Below are 21,231 nucleotides of genomic sequence, written 5' to 3'. Positions count from 1 at the left end.
TTTTTACAGTTGCTGATATATCCTTAATTTTAGTTTTCTTTCTAATATCTGTGAGTCTTACTTTGTTTTTGCTTTTTACAGATAAGATTGATCTTTCCATGTTGTGTAGGGTATAAGAATGGGTGGCAAGTAGCTACCTTTAGTAACACTTTGCAGCGCCGGCCCGAGTACTCGATTAGGGTCAGAGATCGGACAAATTTGCGTCATTGCTCGCAAGAATGTGGACATGACTCCAAAATTGATTAAATAATTAATCATTTAATTAATTTCTTACCTGAGGTTTAATTTTGATTCCTAACCAATAAATAACACAAAGATTTCTTATAATGTAAATTTATGAAAAAAAAAAATCAGTATGTTTTCCAAATTTTCTGAAGGTACTCATTTTTTTATGTCAAAAATATATTTAAGTGCTATTTATTGACTAGGGAACAAAATTAAATCTCAGGTAAATAATGAATTAAAATAATTTTACGATTAATTATTTAATCAAATTTGGAGTCATGTCCACATTATTGCGAGCAATGACGCCAATCTGTTCGATCTCTAGGGTAGAGCGAGATTCAGTTTTGGCGCTTTCGCTTTTCAGGTTCCGTAGTATCCTGTCCGTTTTTCAAGATGTTTGTTTTCACAGTGTTTTCCATTTTGGCGCCCCCCTACCATTTGGCGCCTAGAGCGGCTTCTCCACTCGCTCTACCCTCCGGCCCTGACTCCCTGGGCTCTTTCTAGGGTTGGTAGTGTAGTTTATGCTGTAGCTGATATTTGAGAGACATAGATCTCATATAGAGATTATAATTAAATGATCATAAAATTATTTTCAGATGACAATTGGACCAGACACAGTAATGAAATTATGTTTTATATGCCGAAGTTTGTTTAGCAAATTTTTGAAATTCATCATGCAATGTCAAAGAACATATGAAATTATGAATGGAGTATCAAAAGAGGTATTTTTTTCAAATCAAATCATTTTGAAGTGAAAACTGTGCACTTTTTGAGGTGGGGAAAAAAATGTTAAACTCGAGATAGATCACGTGACCGTAAGACGGACACGTGACCAGACCTGATCGAAAAACTGTTACATGTAATGTCATTGAGTTTTTCTTTATTGATTTAAATGCCATCTGGTGAGTTTCGCTCTAACTGGTATTAATATAACTCGAGTACTAACAGTGATGTGCTTAGGGATTTCAAGTAATTAACGCTAACGCTAGAAGTGAGGTTAACGCCCTCAATTATACATAGTGCATTTTGCACTAGTCATTGAGTTTTCACTTCTGCCGGCACTCCCTGAGTGCAACCCGTTGTTTCTTTTATCGGGTTTCGTCACACAGTGACGATGTCACCCCTGAACTGAGATCAATTAATAATGTAGTAGTGAAGCATTACTTACACCACTATACATTATTTTTTGTTTAAGCTTACAAAAAATTAAAATTCAAAAACATGATATTCACAATCCAGGCACAGGCAGACAGCCACGCTGAATGAGAGAGAAGGACCTGAACCCACGGGGCCTTAGTGTAAGGCCTGAGTGGACGCTCGCTCGGCACGGCGTGCAGCGTGGCTGTGGGCTCACGCGTGATGTGAGCAGCGTGCACTAAGGCCGCTCCTATACGTGCGCATTTGTTTAACATGCACGCCGCACGCCCCGCCCCGCTGCACGCACAACAAGAGCGTCCACTCAGGCACTTACACTTAATGTTTTCATGTTTCAGGTTGTACTAAACAAATACAAACTTCATGACTACTCTTGTACCATGGCCACTCATTATTTGGGCCCCGAGATTGAAGATGATTTTGATGATCAGTTTGATGATGACAAGTATGATGATGATATGCCTTTAGTGATGTTGAAGGGGGTTAAAGAAGAAGACAAAGTTAAAAGGAAAAGAAAAAAGGTAAGTAACAGAAATAAGAATGGGGATGTTTCCTTTCCTGTATTATAGCACAGGGCGGACACGCCATACATCAAAAATGATTTGCGTTTATATGTGTGCGCGGCACGACTGTACACGCGTCATTGAGTTTCTGACGGAATCCTGACATGCTCTCAGTAGAGCGACTTACGCACACATTCATGTCGCGGCCTGTCGCGGGCAAGGTAATCCGAATCGGGGCGGGCGGTGCGTGTCCGTTCTGTATGATAATACTATTACTTATTCTGTGATTATAGTCATTTGTTTTACAAGGGGTAAAGTTGTTGTTTAACCCCTTGTGCTAATATTGATAAACCGGTCAAGTGCGAGTCAGACTCGCCCACCGAGGGTTCCGTACTTTTTAGTATATGTTGTTATAGCGGCAACAGAAATACATCCGTGAAAATTTCAACTGTTTAGCTATCACGGTTCATGAGATACAGCGTAGTGACAGACAGACGGACAGTGGAGTCTTAGTAATAGGGTCACGTTTTTACGCTTTGGGTACGGAACCCTAAAAATGAAATTTTTGCCAAAAACTATCCGCCTTTAAACTCCTTCGTTTGATCATAACAAGACCGTGATTTTGCACTTGCAGCCAAATACTATAGTTACACCAGAAAACAAGAAAGAAGAAAAAAGAACAGAAAAGAAAAGCGGCAAACAGAAGAAACAACTTAAAGAAGGTTTCAGTTCCAGAATGGTGCAAGAGACAAACGAGTATGAAGTGATCAAACTAAGCAAAGAACAGTACGGATATGATGGTCGTTCTTGTCTACGTGACAGCGTGATAAAACGGTGTCCGTCACTTTCTTTCCCACGGTGTTAAACAGTGACAGTTATTTTATCACGTGGATAAAGATGGATAAAGCTATCCATAATAGGCTGGCTGGTAAGACAAAGGCAAGACAAACGACAAAAGGGCTTTCGATAAACTTCGTTTTTTTAGCATTAGCATTAGGGTTGCCAGATGGTCGGCATTCGGCGGGATTCCCCCGATTTTTAGCATGTGTTCCTGATTCCCGACAAAGTGAAGATTGTCCCGAAAAACAGCTTCACGTTATAAAACAATAATTTCAAGTTCCGAACTGTCGTCGAGCGAGCGAGCGACCCGCGTCGAGCCCGTCAGCGCGCGCGCGGGGCGCGCGTGGCGAGATTGGGCAGAGCAGAGGGCCTACCGCGAACCACGTTCGACGTGTTGCCTCCCTGTCACACTTACGTACGAATTTACAAGTGCGACAGGGGAGGCAACACGTTGAACGTGGTTCGCGGTAGGCGCTCAGCTGACGTAGTGCCAATAATGTAAAATATCGTTGTTTTTAATACAATTAATTTAATTTGAATGTTTTTTTTCCCGACTTAAGGCCCTAAATCCCGAAAAAAAAATATTTTTTCCCGATAATAGCGCGTTTCGATCTGGCAACCCTAATTAGCATAGAAGTCATAGAATAAATAATACAGTATAGAAATAGAAGATGCGCTCTCTAACATAACGCGTCTATTACGACAGATATGACCGCTAGTTTACGCAAGCGCGAGCAGGCGTCCGTTCCTATGGCTAGGCACCAAAATTGGTGTGGGCCGCAGTTACTTGTAGGTACTTGTAGCGCGGCGACGAAATCGCGGAGTGAGCCACGCCTGTCATTAGAAAAAAGGTTAACAATCTTGATGTGTCTTTCTAATTGAAAACCCGTTTTAAAACTGTTTTTGAAACTATTTTCCATCGTATTTACACGGAAACGTAACCTACTGAGGTTGACTGAAACAGCATGACAAATGCGAACGTTTCTTCGAAAGTACGATGGAGAACAATTTCGCACTACCCACATCTGTACCCTTAAATGCAACTTACTGTAACTTATTTTGACGACCGGTCTGGCCTAGTGGGTAGTGACCCTGCCTGTGAAGCCGATGGTCATGGGTTCGAATCCCAGTAAGGTCATATATTTGTGTGATGACAAAGATATTTGTTCCTGAGTCATGGTTGTTTTCTATGTATTTATGTATCTGTATATTATACAGGGTGGCGCATTTAGATCGGTCAGTATGGGAAAATCTGAAACTATAAGACATACGACGATCTCTTCTTAGGAACCATGTCATCGATTTTAGTAACAAGAAAAACTGCATTCATACATTTAAATTTTTTTTATGTAAAATGTATTGAAAAAAATGGTGGCCATTTCGAAAACATACTAAAATAAATTAAAGGATATGAAAACAATGCATTTTATTCATTTCAGACATCATGTTTCATAGTAACATTTACTGCTTAAGACCTACACAATCGATATCTAAATAGAAATAATTTTAGATTTTTTTTTTTCAAAACGTCCGGGTTCGATTCCCGAGCTGAGTACACATTTTTTTTAAATGTATGAATGCAGTTTTTCTTGTTACTAAAATCGATGACATGGTTCCTAAGAAGAGATCGTCGTATGTCTTATAGTTTCAGATTTTCCCATACTGACCGATCTGAATGCGCCACCCTGTATATATCGTTGTCTGAGTACCCACAACACAAGCCTTCTTGAGCTTACTGTGGGACTTGGTCAATCGGTGTAAGAATGTCCTATAATATTTATTTATTTTCCAAAAGTCTTTTTCAATAAAAATACGCGTCAAGAGCGCACCGTTACTGGTGAATCGTTCGCAGACGTTTCAATTTTAAACAAAATAAATTGTTTGATTTATAGACTTATGGCGTTATTCATAAACGGCTGCTAACTTAATCAGTTGATGATCGTTGCTTGTCTCTATCTGTCGTTATGCCATAGAGAGGGACTAACGACGAGCTGATTAACTTAGCAGACGTTTATGAATAACGCCGTTAATTACTTTTATTGTCATCTTCGTCCTCGCGTTGTCCCGGCATTTTGTCACGGCTCATGGGAGCCTGGGGCAACTAATCCCAGGAATTGGCGTAGGCACTAGTTTTCACGAAAGCGATTGCCATCTGACCTTCCAACCCAGAGGGTAAAACTAGGCCCGTATTGGGATTAGTCCGGTTTCCTCACGATGTTTTCCTTCACCGAAAAGCGACTGGTAAATATCAAATGATATTTCGTACATAAGTTCCGAAAAACTCATTGGTACGAGCCGGGGTTCGAACCGGCGACCTCCGGATTGCAAGTCGCACGCTCTTAACGCTAGGCCACCAGCGCTTTTTTTACGAACGACGGTATTCAGCCGTATAACTTAGCAGACGTTTATAATATCGTCGTTAATTACTTTTATTGTATTTGTTATATATACTTACAAACAGGTGTTAGAAGAAATGGCGGCGAAATCGAAAAGCGATAAATACTTGAGGTGCGTGTACAAATGCGAGAAGTGCGTGAAAGGGTTCAACTTTAAAGACGTCATCGACAACCACATGAAGAAACACTCACAGGTGAGGTAGCTACAGTAGAAGTAAGGTAACTAAAGTAGAAGTAAGATAACTAAAGTAGAAGTAAGGTAGCTAAAGTAGAAGTAAGATAACTAAAGTAGAAGTAAGATAACTAAAGTAGAAGTAAGATGAGTAAAGTAGAAATAAGGTAACTAAAGTAGAAGTAACTGTCAAAACGATTTTGCTTCTATGGAATTTATATGAAATCCTAGTATGTGTAGTCACGATCAAATTAAATTACCTACTCTTTATAGTTTCATACGGGTTTTAAAATATAAATTGTGTCTTAAAATAACTGTTGTCTACGTTTCTCTATTAATCTTCTGGTGCTTTATTTCATGCATGGTGTAAAATAATTTATTTTAAATACAGTCAAATACCCTATTGCTCGGAGCAATGCTGAGCCGATCGGAGCCGAGTTTGCCCGAATCGAAGCGAGGAGTTTCGTACCCCTGTAGAGTACATATGGGGCATTATCTATGAAAAGGGACCTTATTGTCGATGGTGCTTACGCCGCACAGCGTCGCGAGGCATTTGATTTATATCGGAGCATCGTTAATAATGGCGTAAGCGCCATCGACAATGAGGTCCCTTTTCATGGATAACGTCACGAATGTGTAATGTGTTTTCAGGAAAGCGGCACGCTGAAGTGTGAGATATGTGCTCAGTACTGTCCTAGTGCTGTATCTATGAGAGGGCACATGAAATCTCACACCACTAGGTAAATATCACTTTATGTATATGTCGCAGTCGGATTGTATAATCCGCCGTATTACATTACGGCTAGCCGTTTTACAAAACAGGGGCATTTTGAAATGCGGCGGTTCGACGATTAGCCGGATTGTCATTGCGATACGTTCTTCAATAAGGCGGCCTACGTTTAGCCGCATCGTATCTACTATTTAGATTGTAGAGTGACCAGTTCTTTCGGTCGCCTACGTAACCGGAGTTTGACAATGTTTGCAATTTAATTTATTTTTACCATGGTCCCACCGCACTACAAGTGTTTCTTTTCCAAAACATTTCGTTCACAACTTAAATAGACGGAGCCCCGCTCCTATTTCTGGGCGGTTTGCCCTTCGGGCATCTGAAGCTACCTAACGAACCTAACCTACTTACCTACCTACGCTTTTTTCCCCAAAGTGTAATGTTTTCACGGACGTCTCACTAAATCAATAGGTAGGTAGGTTAGGTTCGTTAGGTAGCTTCAGATGCCCGAAGGGCAAACCGCTCAGAAATAGGAGCCCCGCAAAGCGGGGCTCCGTCTAGTTAAGTTGCGAAGGAAATGTTTTTTGAAAAGAAACAGTGCGACGAACTCCAGATTTGATGGACACCCCAGCGTTTTTCATAGTTTGTTGTTGTTATGTCAGGCAGCGCCACAAGTGTTAAAAATGGGAACTAAAAACTGTCAAAGCGGCGGCTAATGACTCGCTGTATTACATTACAGCTAGCCGTGTTGAAGAACGTATGGCGCCGAATACATTCCGGCGGATTTTCATTCAGCCGCATTCAATCCGGCTAATCGTCGAACCGCCGCATTTCAAAACGCCCCTGTTTTGTAAAACGGCTAGCCGTAATGTAATACGGCGGATTATACAATCCGACTGCGACATATACATAAAGTGTCATTCTATGGAACTTGCTAACTATGTAAAACAAACCGACATATTAAAATTGTCTTTGAATGTCAATTTACTAGTAACTTATGCTTTATCAAGTTAGCAAGTTCCATAGAATGACACTATATATATTTTTACTAGCTTTTGCCCGCGACTTCGTCTGCGTGGAGTTAGTAATTTGGGTAGCTTATTTTTGCCCAATCTGCTTTTTAACGATTCCCCATACAAACTTCCACCCCCCTTTTCACCCCCTTAAAGGGAGATTTTTGGGATAAAAACTACCCTATGTCCTTCCCCGGGACTCAAACTATCTCCTTACCAAATTTCAACTAAATCGGTTCAGCAGGTTAAGCATGAAGAGGTAACAGACAGACAGACAGTAACACTTTCGCATATAGTATGGATTTATTTATTCAAATAAGTTACACAGCATAGCATAAACAACAATTTCACCCTGTATATGTATGGAATGTATGTAGGCGCTATGTCGGGAGGCGTGGAAGACAAGATGAAAGGCCTTTGCCCATCAGTGGGACACCATAATAGGCTAGTAAAAAAAATAGTAGTTTGTGTTACAAGGGATCAAAATGATATATTTCCGTCAAGGGCGTACATTGAATCAAGTGTTAACGCCCAAGACGAAATAATTTTGATACCGTGTGACACATACTGCTTTTCACATCAACTATGAGGAAAATAAAAAAATCTTAGTGTTGACACAATCTGATGCTTAAACAGATTATTTAACCCATTCATGGCCACGAACCGCCGAGCGTACACAATACGCCAGGCCACCATACAAATCGTTTTTAGCTAAAACGCATGACTCAGCTTATGGGTCTCGAGCCTGGCGCGAACGGTAAATAAATCGCCGCTTATGAAGCCGGCCAGTTGGACAGCATTATGCAACATTTTTACTAACCACCGATTTTCTGTGCCTATCAAAAAAGAAACTAATTATTGCAGTTTGTAGGAGTGAATATTTTTACTTTCTACAAGCGTTTAATGTCTGACCAAGCTAAGTTGGTAGCAAATTTTATAGCCCAGCCTGTGCAAGTGTTAATTTAAACGTCATAATTTCATATAAGTATGACATTTAAATTACACTTAGGTACTCAGCCTGTGCTATCAAAATCGCTGCCAACTTAGCTTAGTCTGATTCTATTTAACTTGCCGTGTTTTTTGTTGTTGTTTTTTGGGGCAAATCTTGGAAGTTAAATTAGAACCGTTTCCCGATTTAGATGAAATTCAACAAAGGTGAGTTCAGAGTTCCAGAATTCGTAGCCAGGTCATTCGGATGAAGCAGGTTCGGGGTCCAGTTCATAGCACAGTCGGTCAGGTTAGGCGGGTTCAAATTCCGGTAATCCATAGCCATGGTCACAAAATACGAAATCACTAAACAGCACAGGAGGAGTATAAAGTCGCCAACGAATAAATCGTGACTAAATAATATTTTCCATGTTACTCCAAAATACATCTCTAATAGGGGGGATGGGATGAATCACATCTTGAACTCTTGTGACAAATACCACATGAAAGATAATACCGCCGCCGCCGTTCGGATGCATTCCTTGTTTATTGTCCAAGTGTGTCCGATAAGCTTACACCTGGTCGGTCATTATCTTTGTTTTGGTAAACGCCATTATATTAGTAACAATAGAGAACTTAAAATGTATTATAGTACTTACTTTCTAATCTGCCGTAGAAACCACTATGTTTGAAAAAACTTGTAAATATTTGTCACAAACTATTTGTTATACAATACATATTAGTTAGTGGTGACTGTTTCAACCGCCTTGTTCTATATTGAAACGAAAAAAAATTAACTTTAACATCATTGTTAGTAGGTAATTGCCTAAGATACAATACAACGATCACCAAATATTATGACATAAAAGTACAGTGGGAAAAAATCCTCGTTGCCTTACCCCTCATACAAAACAAAATATTATTATACTACGGCTTGGTTCCTACAAATTGTTGCTTACCATCATCCAAACAGTAATCAGTTGTAAAATGGTACAATATCAAACAGCTTCAACATGAAATAAGCTTTAAAACCAGCCAATAAAGTTTATTTTAGCCTGCTACGGAAACATTAGCAGTTTTTACAAGTAGCGCCAGGCCACGGTGACCCATACCTTGAGCCCTGTCAATAACTTCTGAAATATATATATTTTTTGTATTTTTTCAATATAGATTTTTCTGTTTGCTTGCATCGCATTATGTATCTAGAATTTCAGTATATTTACTATATTGCACTGATAGTAAACCAAACTTGAATATTCGAGACCCTGTTTTCATTAAAAAAAACGTGTTTATAATTTTTATCCTAATATGCCTTATAGAAATGATTGTTAGCTTATATGTTACTTACGTTATTACATCAAATTACGTTTCGTTTAAGTTTAAATCAGAATTTATTCAGGACTCACATGTGAGTCACTGGCCCTGCGGAACTGTTTGAGCATGACCCATACGCTGAGTCGCTGGCCCTGAATGGGTTAAGCTAAAAAAATAATGTGCAAAAAAATGTAAAAATAGTGTGCTAGAACAGAACAGAAAAGTGTTACTTTGATCCCTCCTAGCAGGGAGGAAAAGTGCCATTTTGATCCCTTCTAGCAGGGAAGAAAAAGCTCTTGGTGTGAAAAATGTATTTACAGATTTGATACTTATCAAAGTCATAATTACCTGGATATATTTCAGTCCATGTGTTTCATTTTCCTCTAATTACGTATCACGTATTATTTATTTAATTTCAGATACAAATGCAAGATATGCGGCGCAATTCGGATATCTCGACAACATTTGTTAGAACACTATTCCATAGAACACACTTTCGACGCGAACACATACACCTGCGAGCAATGCTCCTTCACCACCAAGTGAGTACTCTATGAATAAATGTACATATGTAGTGCATAATTATATTCCATCGTATTATCACGGATACGTACGAACGTGTCTTGCTATTTCAGTCAGTCGCGGTACAAAGAGTACTAAGGTTGACTGAAATAGCATGTCAAATACGAACACTACAGAGAAAATGCGATAGAAAACAATTATGCACTACATCTGTAAGAATATACCGACATTTATTAGCAGGGAGCGTACATTTCATGCCGGTTTCGTCATAATGACGTATTCATATAAACACACAGGATGTTTCAAAAAACGTAGTGACACAACTTAGTAACCGGAAACGTAGTGACTTTTATTTTATTTTTAATTATAGGCCACAACAACGTGTCTATCAACGTTTGATTATTAGTAACATAATAGTTTCTGAAATAAAAAAAATAAGAATGTCCTCCCGTATCGACGCGAAACTTTGTTCAAACTTTTTCGGCAAATACCTTAGTCTTAAGTTAGATTCTGAGGGTATACGTACTGTACTTGCATATTTCCCCCCGATACATTTTTGTATGAAATCGACAAAGTTTTTGTTATTCAATTGTTTCATGGTATATTCGATGCTATCATGAAATTGGTCAAGTCTATGTTAAAATCAAACTGTGTTTCTTTATGTTCCTCATGTTCTTTGTGTTTTATTGTTTGCAAATGTAACTTGATGTTGCTTTCTTTTGGTGGCAAACTTTGCTGACAGATTTATTTGGCACAATAATTCTATAGCCTCCATAGCGACTTTGGCAAAGCATTAAGTTTCCTGATCATATTAAATTTAACTGAAATGTTGTTTCCGCACGTCTACAATTTGTGACAAAGAGTAAACTTTGATGTGAGTGATGTGACAATGTCAGATAATATTCTTTCAATGTCCGTCTCAAGTGTCAATATATATCTACTTAAACGGAAGAGGTTGATTAGATAACAGTGATTAATCATTGATTAATCATATTTTCCATTATTAGGTACGAATAAATAAACGTTCGTTATTCCATTGCCCTTTTCAAACTTTGTCCACCCTGTATGTAGGTTGACGTCATACGCCTGTCATCGGCATGAAATGTACGCTCCCTGTTTATTAGACTACACAGAAAACACTTTTGCCGCGAACACATACTCCTGCGAGCAATGCTTCTTCACCACCGAGTGAGTACTGATAGTACGAAAGAACATGACGACATTTAGTTAGACTACTTTTCAGAAATCGTTTTTTTTATTCATTCATTATAGGGATGTTACAATACATTGCAAATTACATATACTGCAAAGAGATACTACAAAAAAGGAATAATCTCCTTTTTAGTCTGTATGTAAGTAATGTAATGTAACCACGAGTTTTTTTTAGAAAACGCACAGTAATCCAGAGACACGTGAAAACCCACAAGGTCGGCAAGAATCTGACGTGCAGCGTGTGTGGGGCGGGCTTCAACAACATGCATGCGTTACGAATGCACGTGTCGTGAGTACTGCTCCATACTAGTCCATACAACACAAGATTTTGCAGACGTTTTACATCTCCAAAATTAATTCTAGTGACTTAATCCTATAGACCAGCCATACTCAAAGTGTGTTCCGCGGAACCCTAGGGTTCCGCGACACCCCTGCAGGGATTCCGCGACACCCCTGCAGGGGTTCCGCAAGAATTTAGAATTATGCTTTTAATTAAAAAATACACTTCTAAAAACTATTGTTTTATTGTAGGGTTCCATCAAGTATTTCGCTTTCCAAAAGGGTTCCGTCAAAAAAAAGATTGAGAACCGCTGCTATAGACTAAACATTTTTGTTATACCTATTGTATTAATTATTTATTTTAAGATAATTATTATAAAATAATCATATTTATATATACCTAGACATTGGCTGTTGTATTTATAATATTTATATACGTTATTATTTGGAGCCTGTCATATCCCACTGGTGGGAAAAGGCCTCCCCCAATTTATATATCGTCAGGTGAAAGGCAAAAGTCACTAAGTACCACCACAAGTTCATAGCCATAGTGAACCATATTAGTACGAAAAGAAGGTTGATTTTTGTTTAAATATTTTATAGTAATTAGTGACTTTTGCTTGTCACCTGACGATATGTATAAATATTATTATGTATTTTTCATGTCATGACACAGTAAATGTTGTATAACATATATACATAGATAAAAAGTAGATTATACAACAAGGGCAAAAAGTAAACCATCTCATTCGAAGCAGACATAGGTCGAGGATAAAATGGTTATTTATGTCCGAGTTAGGTATATACTCTGCTTTTCACTTCGAAAATATACAGACATATCCAATGTTTAAGGTTACCATATTTGTTTAACAGTGCAGGAGTTGCAGGACTGCGATTGCTAACTCTATAAGCTAACAATAAGTAGATAAAAAGCAATTTTATGCCGCGCGACACACGACTTAAACACCAACTTTACAAGTCCGTTAAAAACACTCGTTTCAGCCGCCACGACCCCGCGCAGCGCTTCAACTGCCCGCAGTGCAACATGAAGTTCATATACCCGTCCCTCTTGCACCGGCACATGCTGTCCCACTCGCACAGGGACCATTACTGCGTCGAGTGTGACGTCACGTTCAAGTCGCTGGTGAGTTCATATACCCGTCCCTCTTGCAGCGGCGCATGCTGTCCCACTCGCACAGGGACCACTACTGCGTCGAGTGTGACGTCACGTTCAAGTCGCTGGTGAGTTCATATACCCGTCCCTCTTGCAGCGGCACATGCTATCCCACTCGCACAGGGACCACTACTGCGTCGAGTGTGACGTCACGTTCAAGTCGCTGGTGAGTTCATATACCCGTCCCTCTTGCAGCGGCACATGCTATCCCACTCGCACAGGGACCACTACTGCGTCGAGTGTGACGTCACGTTCAAGTCGCTGGTGAGTTCATATACCCGTCCCTCTTGCAGCGGCACATGCTGTCCCACTCGCACAGGGACCACTACTGCGTCGAGTGTGACGTCACGTTCAAGTCGCTGGTGAGTTCATATACCCGTCCCTCTTGCAGCGGCACATGCTGTCCCACTCGCACAGGGACCACTACTGCGTCGAGTGTGACGTCACGTTCAAGTCGCTGGTGAGTTCGTATACCTGTCCCTCTTGCACTGGCACATGCTGTCCCACTCGCACAGGGACCACTACTGCGTCGAGTGTGACGTCACGTTCAAGTCGCTGGTGAGTTCATATACCCGTCCCTCTTGCAGCGGCACATGCTGTCCCACTCGCACAGGGACCATTACTGCGTCGAGTGTGACGTCACGTTCAAGTCGCTGGTGAGTTCATATACCCGTCCCTCTTGCAGCGGCACATGCTGTCCCACTCGCACAGGGACCACTACTGCGTCGAGTGTGACGTCACGTTCAAGTCGCTGGTGAGTTCATATACCCGTCCCTCTTGCACTGGCACATGCTGTCCCACTCGCACAGGGACCACTACTGCGTCGAGTGCGACGTCACGTTCAAGTCGCTGGTGAGTTCATACACCCGTCCCTCTTGCAGCGGCACATGCTGTCCCACTCGCACAGCACCTCTAGCACATGATTGGCGCGACAGTATTTCGCGGTGAGATAGTATATCCGTCTTTTTCTATGTTAATAAAAGAGGGTCGGGTAGTCTATCTCGCCGCGAGATACTGTCGCGCCTATTATGTGCTAGCCCGGCAGCTATTATGTGTTAGCCCGGCAGCTATTATGTGCTAGCCCGGCAGCTATTATGTGTTAGCCCGGCAGCTATTATGTGCTAGCCCGGCAGCTATTATGTGCTGGCCCGGCAGCTATTATGTGCTAGCCCGGCAGCTATTATGTGTTAGCCCGGCAGCTATTATGTGCTAGCCCGGCAGCTATTATGTGTTAGCCCGGCAGCTATTATGTGCTAGCCCGGCAGCTATTATGTGCTAGCCCGGCAGCTATTATGTGCTAGCCCGGCAGCTATTATGTGTTAGCCCGGCAGCTATTATGTGCTAGCCCGGCAGCTATTATGTGCTAGCCCGGCAGCTATTATGTGCTAGCCCGGCAGGGACCACTACTGCGTCGAGTGTGAACTGTGACGTCACATTCAAGTCGCTAGTAAGATTTAAGTCAAATAGGTTATTAAATTTTGCCCTCTGATAACCCGATGTCTGAACATAATCAAACTTTAGCCGTGGGCCTCCCGAGGAAACTGCCTCGCAAAGCAGCTCGGTCGGTGGAGACGTGCCTCGCCCGAGGCAGACCGAGTTGCCTCACGCGTCAAATTGCCTCGCGAGGCGGCTCGACCTGCGTGGAAGCCGCCTACTGTTTGGTTATGTTCAGACATCGGATACTAGGGGGTACAATTTCAGTACCGATAGTATATCGATAAATTAAACTATCAATACTTTTCCCTAATGCTGGTGATTGTCCCTAGCTTCGTTTGTAACTGTAAAGTGTAATTTCGTTTGTAACATTCCATCATTATTTTTTGCATATCAATAAATAAATAAATATTGGCGGACATCTTACACAGATCAACCTAGCCCCAAACTAAGCAAAGCTTGTACTATGGGTGCTAGGCGACGATATCTATTTAATACCTTTAAACGAGCAATTCTTGTTTATTTATATATTTATTTATTTATTTATATATATATTTCGGAGATCTCGGAAACGGCTCTAACGATTTCGATGAAATTTGCTATATGGGGGTTTTCGGGGGCGAAAAATCGATCTAGCTAGGTCTTATCTCTGGGAAAACGCGCATTTTCGAGTTTTTATGTTTTCCGAGCGAAGCTCGGTCACCCAGATATTACATACTTATATAGATAAATACATACTTATATACATAGAAAACACCCATGACTCCGGAACAAATATTAGTGTTCATCACACAAATAAATGCCCTTACCGGGATTCGAACCCAGGACCATCGGCTTAGCAGGCAGGGTCACTACCCACTAGGCCAGACCGGTCGTCAATAGCGAAGCACAATTTTGAATTAAAAGGCCTTTATTTAAATACCTACCACTTTTTCGACAAATCACACGATTAAGTCAAAATCTAATTTTACTAGGAACTATTATGTTGTTTTAGGACAATTTAAAACTCCACTTCAAAAGGGCGAAAAAACACAGAGACCCGTCAACATACAAGTAAGTTTGTTTTTACTATTATTCAATTCATTAGCTAGGTAAGCCAGGCGTGGCTCACTCCGCGATTTCGTCGCGTCGCTACAAGTACATGCGGCCCACACCAATTTTGGTGTCTAGCCATAGTAGTTGCCGCGCACCGCTACGGAACGGACGCCTCCTCGCGCTTGCGCCACCTAGCGGTCATATCTGTCGTAATAGACGCTTTCTGTTAGAGAGTGAACCTTCTGTATCTAGTACTATTATTTATTATGTGGTTAAGCTAAGTTTGCACCACACCAAAGACAAACAAATTTATATTTCGCGTTAGGTGTTTTGCTAATTTTAGTAGTTTTTCCTTTATTTAACCCCTAGTGTAAATTTCATTCGATAGCGTGACTGAGGTACCCGTTCGCGTTAAGGGCTACCCCACACTAGCGTCTCCCGAACGTCGGTGTCCAAAGCAGCGTTGACGCAACTGCGCAGCGACGCCATTTTCCATAGCGCTGACTATATACGCCGACGCTCAAAAGACGCTAGTGTTGGGTGGCTCTAAGTCTCACTTTGTATATGGGATTTTATACAGCGCGCCAACCGGAACGTTTTGGAAACTCAAAATCCCATACTAAATGACACTTAACGCAAACGCGTAGGTACATCAAGTCACTCTATGGAATGAAATATACACTAGGGGTGTGCAGTCAGCAGCAGAAGTTACTAAGCGGGCGAGGTGTTCAAAATTACCTTGACGCGCTCTTATTCTCTTAACAATAAATTCGCGTCAAGATCATTTTGAACACCTCGTCCGCTTAACAACTTCTGCTGCTGACTGTACCTACTTATCTGATTACAGTTATCTTCATTAAAGATTGTGTTTGATTGCTCATTCTATTATCTGAGGGAGTGAGGGCCTATCGCAAAAATAAAAACCTAAAATTCGTTATCTACGTCTGGTCGCGCTTCCATATTCGTGCGACAGAGAGGCAGATAACGTAATTTCGCTTCTCGTTTTTCGCGGTAGGCATTCAGGTAGTTGTGCGATAATTAAATTACCGTGTTTTTAAACTATTATTATCTAGCTGTTTCATATATTTACCGACAGAAAACGTGTATTATTAAAATCATGGCGGAAAATATAAATACATTCGTGTTCATTACTCTAAATAGAGAAAACCCGATACCAGGGATACATCTGGTGCCAGTGTCACGTTCGGAAATACTTAGTGAAGACTTTCAGTATAGACAACGCATCTTCAAATCCAAAATGGAAGGCCCGTGGGGAAAATACTCCGGTAGAATCTACTTCACATGGGACAGAGAAAGACAAGCATGGACGTCAAATTCAACCTCTATGAATACTTTCCTCGGTTCTTTGAAAAAACCCGTGTGTATGATCGGTTACAGAGGATTTAAATACATCTACCCTGTATTCGTTGAATACAGTCGCGGCGAATTTCTTAAATATATGATGTATGCGGACGCCTTGGCCGCTTTCTACGACATATTAGACCCGGATTGTGAAAAAACTACGAAATATCAGAGAGTTAACGGAGAGCTCCCGTGGCCTGGCGTCCATGATGGGAAGAGATTATCGTATAGCCTAGACAATCTGTGTATGAAATTTGTGGGAAAATATATTATGGAAAAATGTGTAACTGGGGACTTTATAAGACAAGGAGATAGTGTTTCCGGCATGATGAAAATGTTACTGCTTACTGCAGAGATGTCTGTAAAGTTTGTGCATTGGGTGGACCAGAACCATTCTGCTCTCCCATTTAGCTGTGCCCCTTTAGAGAGGCCTAGGGCTTCCCTTGTGCCTGTGACGGCATGCAGGGAAGACGGACTGGCAATGGACGACGCTTTAGGAAAATTGATTCGTGACCAACTATTTTCTCTCATTTTAAACGAGCCGGTACAGAAAGGTCCACAGTTTGCTCGTACGGAGCTGACGCAAAACGGCCTCGTTATGACCCCGGCATCCGTGGACACTATGGAATGGCTCTTGGCTTGTGACTTCGGGGTCTTGGGTGGGCACAAGATAGTTCTGAAGATGATGGTGGCAGTTTGCGTTACAGAGGACCCTGAAATCGCACTGCAATACCTGTGCAGACAAAATTGGGACAAACCGGAGTTGGAAATTGGGAATTGGTCGTACGTGGATAAAAGGGATGATTCGTATTTGTTTTTGGTGCCGTTTAAAGTTTATAAGAACTGGGGAGACGTGGAGAAAAGACTCTTCTACAAAGACGTCACAGTTAAGGCTGAGCTAGTGATCGAATTTAAGCACACATAATTAAATGTTAATAAATAAATATATATTCAGTATAGTTATGCTTCTTAATTTTACTTTTTTAGATTTTTTCAAGAGTCAAAAGTCGAAAACTAAATTCGATACTAAATTTTAAAAGCTCCTTATAAGGGTGTTGTACATATGTTTGCGTCAACGTCTGTCTGCCTGTGGCGTCGTAGCTCTCCAATGGATAAACCGATTTCGATGCGGTTGTTTATGTGTGAAAGCGAGTTTCCTTGCGGTGGTGCTGAGCTGTGTTTGATAGAAATCGATTCAGCAGTTTGAAGAGTATCAACTCTTTTCCAAAATGATGTAAGACATTTTTGGCATAAAATGGTTTTTTTTGCTATATATCGTAAGGGATTTGTTCAATTTTTAATTCAATTGTTATTATAATGTTAATCCAAAGGGTAAATTAGGGACAACGCTTAAGCGGTCGTGTTCGGTCTTCCTTCCACCACAGAATAAATAATAGTACTAGGTACAGAAGATTCACTCTCTAACAAAACGCGTCTATTACGACAGATATGACCGCTAGGTGGCGCAAGCGCGAGCTGGCGTCTGTTCCGTAGCGGTGCGCGGCAACTACTATGGGTAGACACCAAAATTGGTGTGGGCCGCATGTACTTATAGGTACTTGTAGCCACGCGACGAAATCGCGGAGCGAGCCACGCCTGCTTCCGCTTAAAGTTCTTAGGTAGTGTCAGGCCTGAGTGGACGCTCTTGTTGGGCGTGCAGCGGGGCGGGGCGTGCGGCGTGCATGTTAAACAAATGCGCACGTATAGGAGCGGCCTTAGTGCACGCTGCTCACATCACGCGTGAGCCCACAGCCACGCTGCACGCGCCGCCGAGCGAGCGTCCACTCAGGCCTTACACTTATACTCCGCCAGGTACAAATGCTCGCAATGCGACGAGCGTTTCATCTCCCCCCCCTCAGTGCTGGCGCACCTGAGCGCGACGCACGGCGCCGCCAAGAGCCACGCGTGCGCGCTGTGCGGCAAGCTGTACTCGAGCAGGGAGAGCGCGCGCAGCCATGAGCGGCGCGCGCACGCCACGGAGAAACTGGCGTGTGGCGTGTGCAATAAGGACTTTAGCGTGAGTATAAGTGGCCGCGTTTCATCCCCCCCCCCTCCCTCCGTGCTGGCGCACCTGAGCGCGACGCACGGCGCCGCCAAGAGCCACGCGTGCGCGCTGTGCGGCAAGCTGTACTCGAGCAGGGAGAGCGCGCGCAGCCATGAGCGGCGCGCGCACGCCACGGAGAAACTGGCGTGTGGCGTGTGCAATAAGGACTTTAGCGTGAGTATAAGTGGCCGCGTTTCATCCCCCCCCCCCCTCCCTCCGTGCTGGCGCACCTGAGCGCGACGCACGGCGCCGCCAAGAGCCACGCGTGCGCGCTGTGCGGCAAGCTGTACTCAAGCAGGGAGAGCGGGCGCAGCCATGAGCGGCGCGCGCACGCCACGGAGAAACTGGCGTGTGGCGTGTGCAATAAGGACTTTAGCGTGAGTATAAGTGGCCGCGTTTCATCCCCCCCCCCCCTCCCTCCGTGCTGGCGCACCTGAGCGCGACGCACGGCGCCGCCAAGAGCCACGCGTGCGCGCTGTGCGGCAAGCTGTACTCGAGCAGGGAGAGCGCGCGCAGCCATGAGCGGCGCGCGCACGCCACGGAGAAACTGGCGTGTGGCGTGTGCAATAAGGACTTTAGCGTGAGTATAAGTGGCCGCGTTTCATCCCCCCCCCCTCCCTCCGTGCTGGCGCACCTGAGCGCGACGCACGGCGCCGCCAAGAGCCACGCGTGCGCGCTGTGCGGCAAGCTGTACTCGAGCAGGGAGAGCGCGCGCAGCCATGAGCGGCGCGCGCACGCCACGGAGAAACTGGCGTGTGGCGTGTGCAATAAGGACTTTAGCGTGAGTATAAGTGGCCGCGTTTCATCTCGCCGCGTCTGTCTGTCTGTATGTTCGCGATAAACCCAAAAATCCTGTACGGATTTTCACGCGGTTTTCACCTATTAATAGAGTGATTCTTGAGGAAGGTTTTGTTGTATAATTTGTAAAGGTTTTGTGTAAATTCGTTGAACTACCCCGACTACCCGTGCGAAACCGGGGCGGGTCGCTATAGATATATATGTCGCAGGGAAATGATCAAAACAGAGATTTGAACAAATCTCTAAGGGATATGATCAAATCACGCAGGATGTTAAAATAGCGAATCCATATCATCATTTCCCTAGAAAAAATCAGTCATTTGACCAAATCACTGACTCTGTTTAGTGAAAAGACAAAATCGGCCAATAAACGCGAAACGCTTTTTCATTTCACTAGATTTGTTTAGGAATTTGACAAAATCCCTAACCACGACAGTAAGTTGACGAAACGAACTCGAAAAGTCAACAACTCGAAAAGTAAAATATGTACCATAGTTCTTAATTCGCTGACATAAGAGCTATGGGACATATTTTTGAGTGTGATGAGTGCACCCATATTTTTACACATGACTACAAGATCTGAGTGGGCCATTCTAAAAGCTTTCAGTGTATAGCGGTGTATGTAGGTACCATCGAGCAGCTGGATTCCCATCCCAGTGTGGAACCTTTTCACATTAACTGCGCCAGTGGCCTCACATAGACTTAAAAAGTAAAATTATTATGAAACTTACTGTGAGAACGTTCTATGGTGGGCCCACGGACCGGTTTGCTCGGTTGTAATGTAATGTTATTGACGTTATTGTTAACTTGAAACCTGTGTTCAATAACAGACCCCACTCGTTAAGATTCAATATAGGTAGCATAATTATTTAGTTCTTAAAAAGACACGTGTATTAATATTTATAAATAAATAAATAATAATAAATAAATATTATGGGACAATCTTACACAAATCGACCTAGTCCCACGGTAAGCTCATAAGGCTTGTGTTGTGGGTACTAGACGACGATATATATAATATATAGATACATATATAAGTACTTAAATACATAGAAAACATCCATAACTAAGGAACAAATATTTGTGATGAACACACAAATAAATGCCCTTACCGGGATTCGAACCCGGGACCTCCAGCTTCGTAGGCAGGGTCACTACCGACCAGTGTTGGCCGAAAGTTAATGCGAATTGAAAATGTTGGCCATTAACCATTATAAATTGAACCTTAAACCGTATCGGACGATTATAGTTTACGATTCAATTTATAATGGTTAATGGCCAGCATTTTCAATTTGCATTAACTTTCGGCCAACACTGCTACCGACTAGGCTACGGAGGCCGTTAAAATAATACTTTTGAGTTGAAATATTTATAATACTATTATATGGTGGAGAGTAGATTTAGTTTTCTGCCAACAAGCTGTTCTGCAGTTTGGCAGATAAGTGCTTTTAATACACTGTAATCTCGTGTTTTTATGCATTAAATAAATTAAATAAAAAAAAAGTGTTACCCAAAATGTAATGTTTGCCTATGTTGTTGCAGCGTAAGTACATGTTGGCGAAGCACCAGCGTGCGCACGCGTCGCTCTGCTGCGGGTTTGAGTCCCCGGACAAGAAGGTATACCTAGCCTAGACCTACACATCTTTACCACATACTACCGTACAGAAATGACACTTCCTACAAAATCGAAATTTGACAGTGATTCTAGTAGTGCACTATCCTCTTCGGCTATAGTTTGTCATAGGGCTGTTTCATTTAAAACATAGAAAGACTCATACTATCTTTGTCTTACACTGATTACGTGTCACATGTAAGTATTTATAATTTCCGACACAACGTATTTATTATTTTTAGGGTTATCTTTTTTTACACAAGAAAAAAATGCACTTAAGGTTATCCTTTTTATTTATACATGAATTTGTGTTTTTTTTTTCAGAAACTTCAAGAGGATGGCGGCATACAACCAGTTAACCATGAGACTTGACTGTAATATATTGCCTAGTATCTAGTATTTTATGTCAGCGTATATTTTCGAAATAAAACATTTATTCTTATGATATTTACATTTGAACCTAAAAACTGTAGGGATTACAGCAAAC

At 42.1% G+C, this 21,231-nt stretch overlaps 1 protein-coding gene and 1 long non-coding RNA gene across 2 annotated transcripts; both read left to right on the top strand.

Annotated features, from left to right (window-relative positions):
* The first annotated feature begins 1,760 nt into the window (after positions 1–1,760).
* On the top strand, positions 1,761–20,764 carry LOC134660029 (zinc finger protein 91-like). Its single transcript, XM_063515728.1, has 14 exons — positions 1,761–1,901; positions 2,518–2,646; positions 5,185–5,313; positions 5,943–6,031; positions 9,692–9,814; positions 11,182–11,295; positions 12,288–12,429; positions 12,557–12,625; positions 12,753–12,821; positions 13,145–13,213; positions 16,841–17,187; positions 18,103–18,508; positions 18,711–19,115; positions 20,675–20,764. The coding sequence occupies exons 1-14, from the start codon at positions 1,761–1,763 to the stop codon at positions 20,762–20,764; spliced, it is 2,322 nt and encodes a 773-aa protein (XP_063371798.1).
* Positions 7,669–9,449, top strand: LOC134660178 (uncharacterized). The gene is made up of 2 exons (XR_010097850.1): positions 7,669–7,894; positions 8,261–9,449. It is a non-coding gene; the product is annotated as an uncharacterized LOC134660178 (long non-coding RNA).
* Positions 20,765–21,231: the final 467 nt, after the last annotated feature.

This window comes from Cydia amplana, chromosome 26 (genome assembly GCF_948474715.1).
Source record: "Cydia amplana chromosome 26, ilCydAmpl1.1, whole genome shotgun sequence".
In the NCBI taxonomy this organism is placed as follows: Eukaryota; Metazoa; Arthropoda; class Insecta; order Lepidoptera; family Tortricidae; genus Cydia; species Cydia amplana.
Note: the sequence above shows the minus strand (reverse complement) of the source record. Positions and strands in the feature narration are given on the sequence as shown.

What these genes read in the sequence shown, in the direction of transcription:
- LOC134660029 (XM_063515728.1), top strand. Translation starts at nt 1,761, where the DNA reads ATGGCCACTCATTATTTGGGCCCCGAGATTGAAGATGATTTTGATGAT. An exon ending in ACGTCACGTTCAAGTCGCTG is followed by an intron (nt 13,214 to 16,840) that starts GTGAGTTCATAT and finishes GAGCCGGTACAG; the next exon opens with AAAGGTCCACAGTTTGCTCG. An exon ending in TGTGCAATAAGGACTTTAGC is followed by an intron (nt 19,116 to 20,674) that starts GTGAGTATAAGT and finishes ATGTTGTTGCAG; the next exon opens with CGTAAGTACATGTTGGCGAA.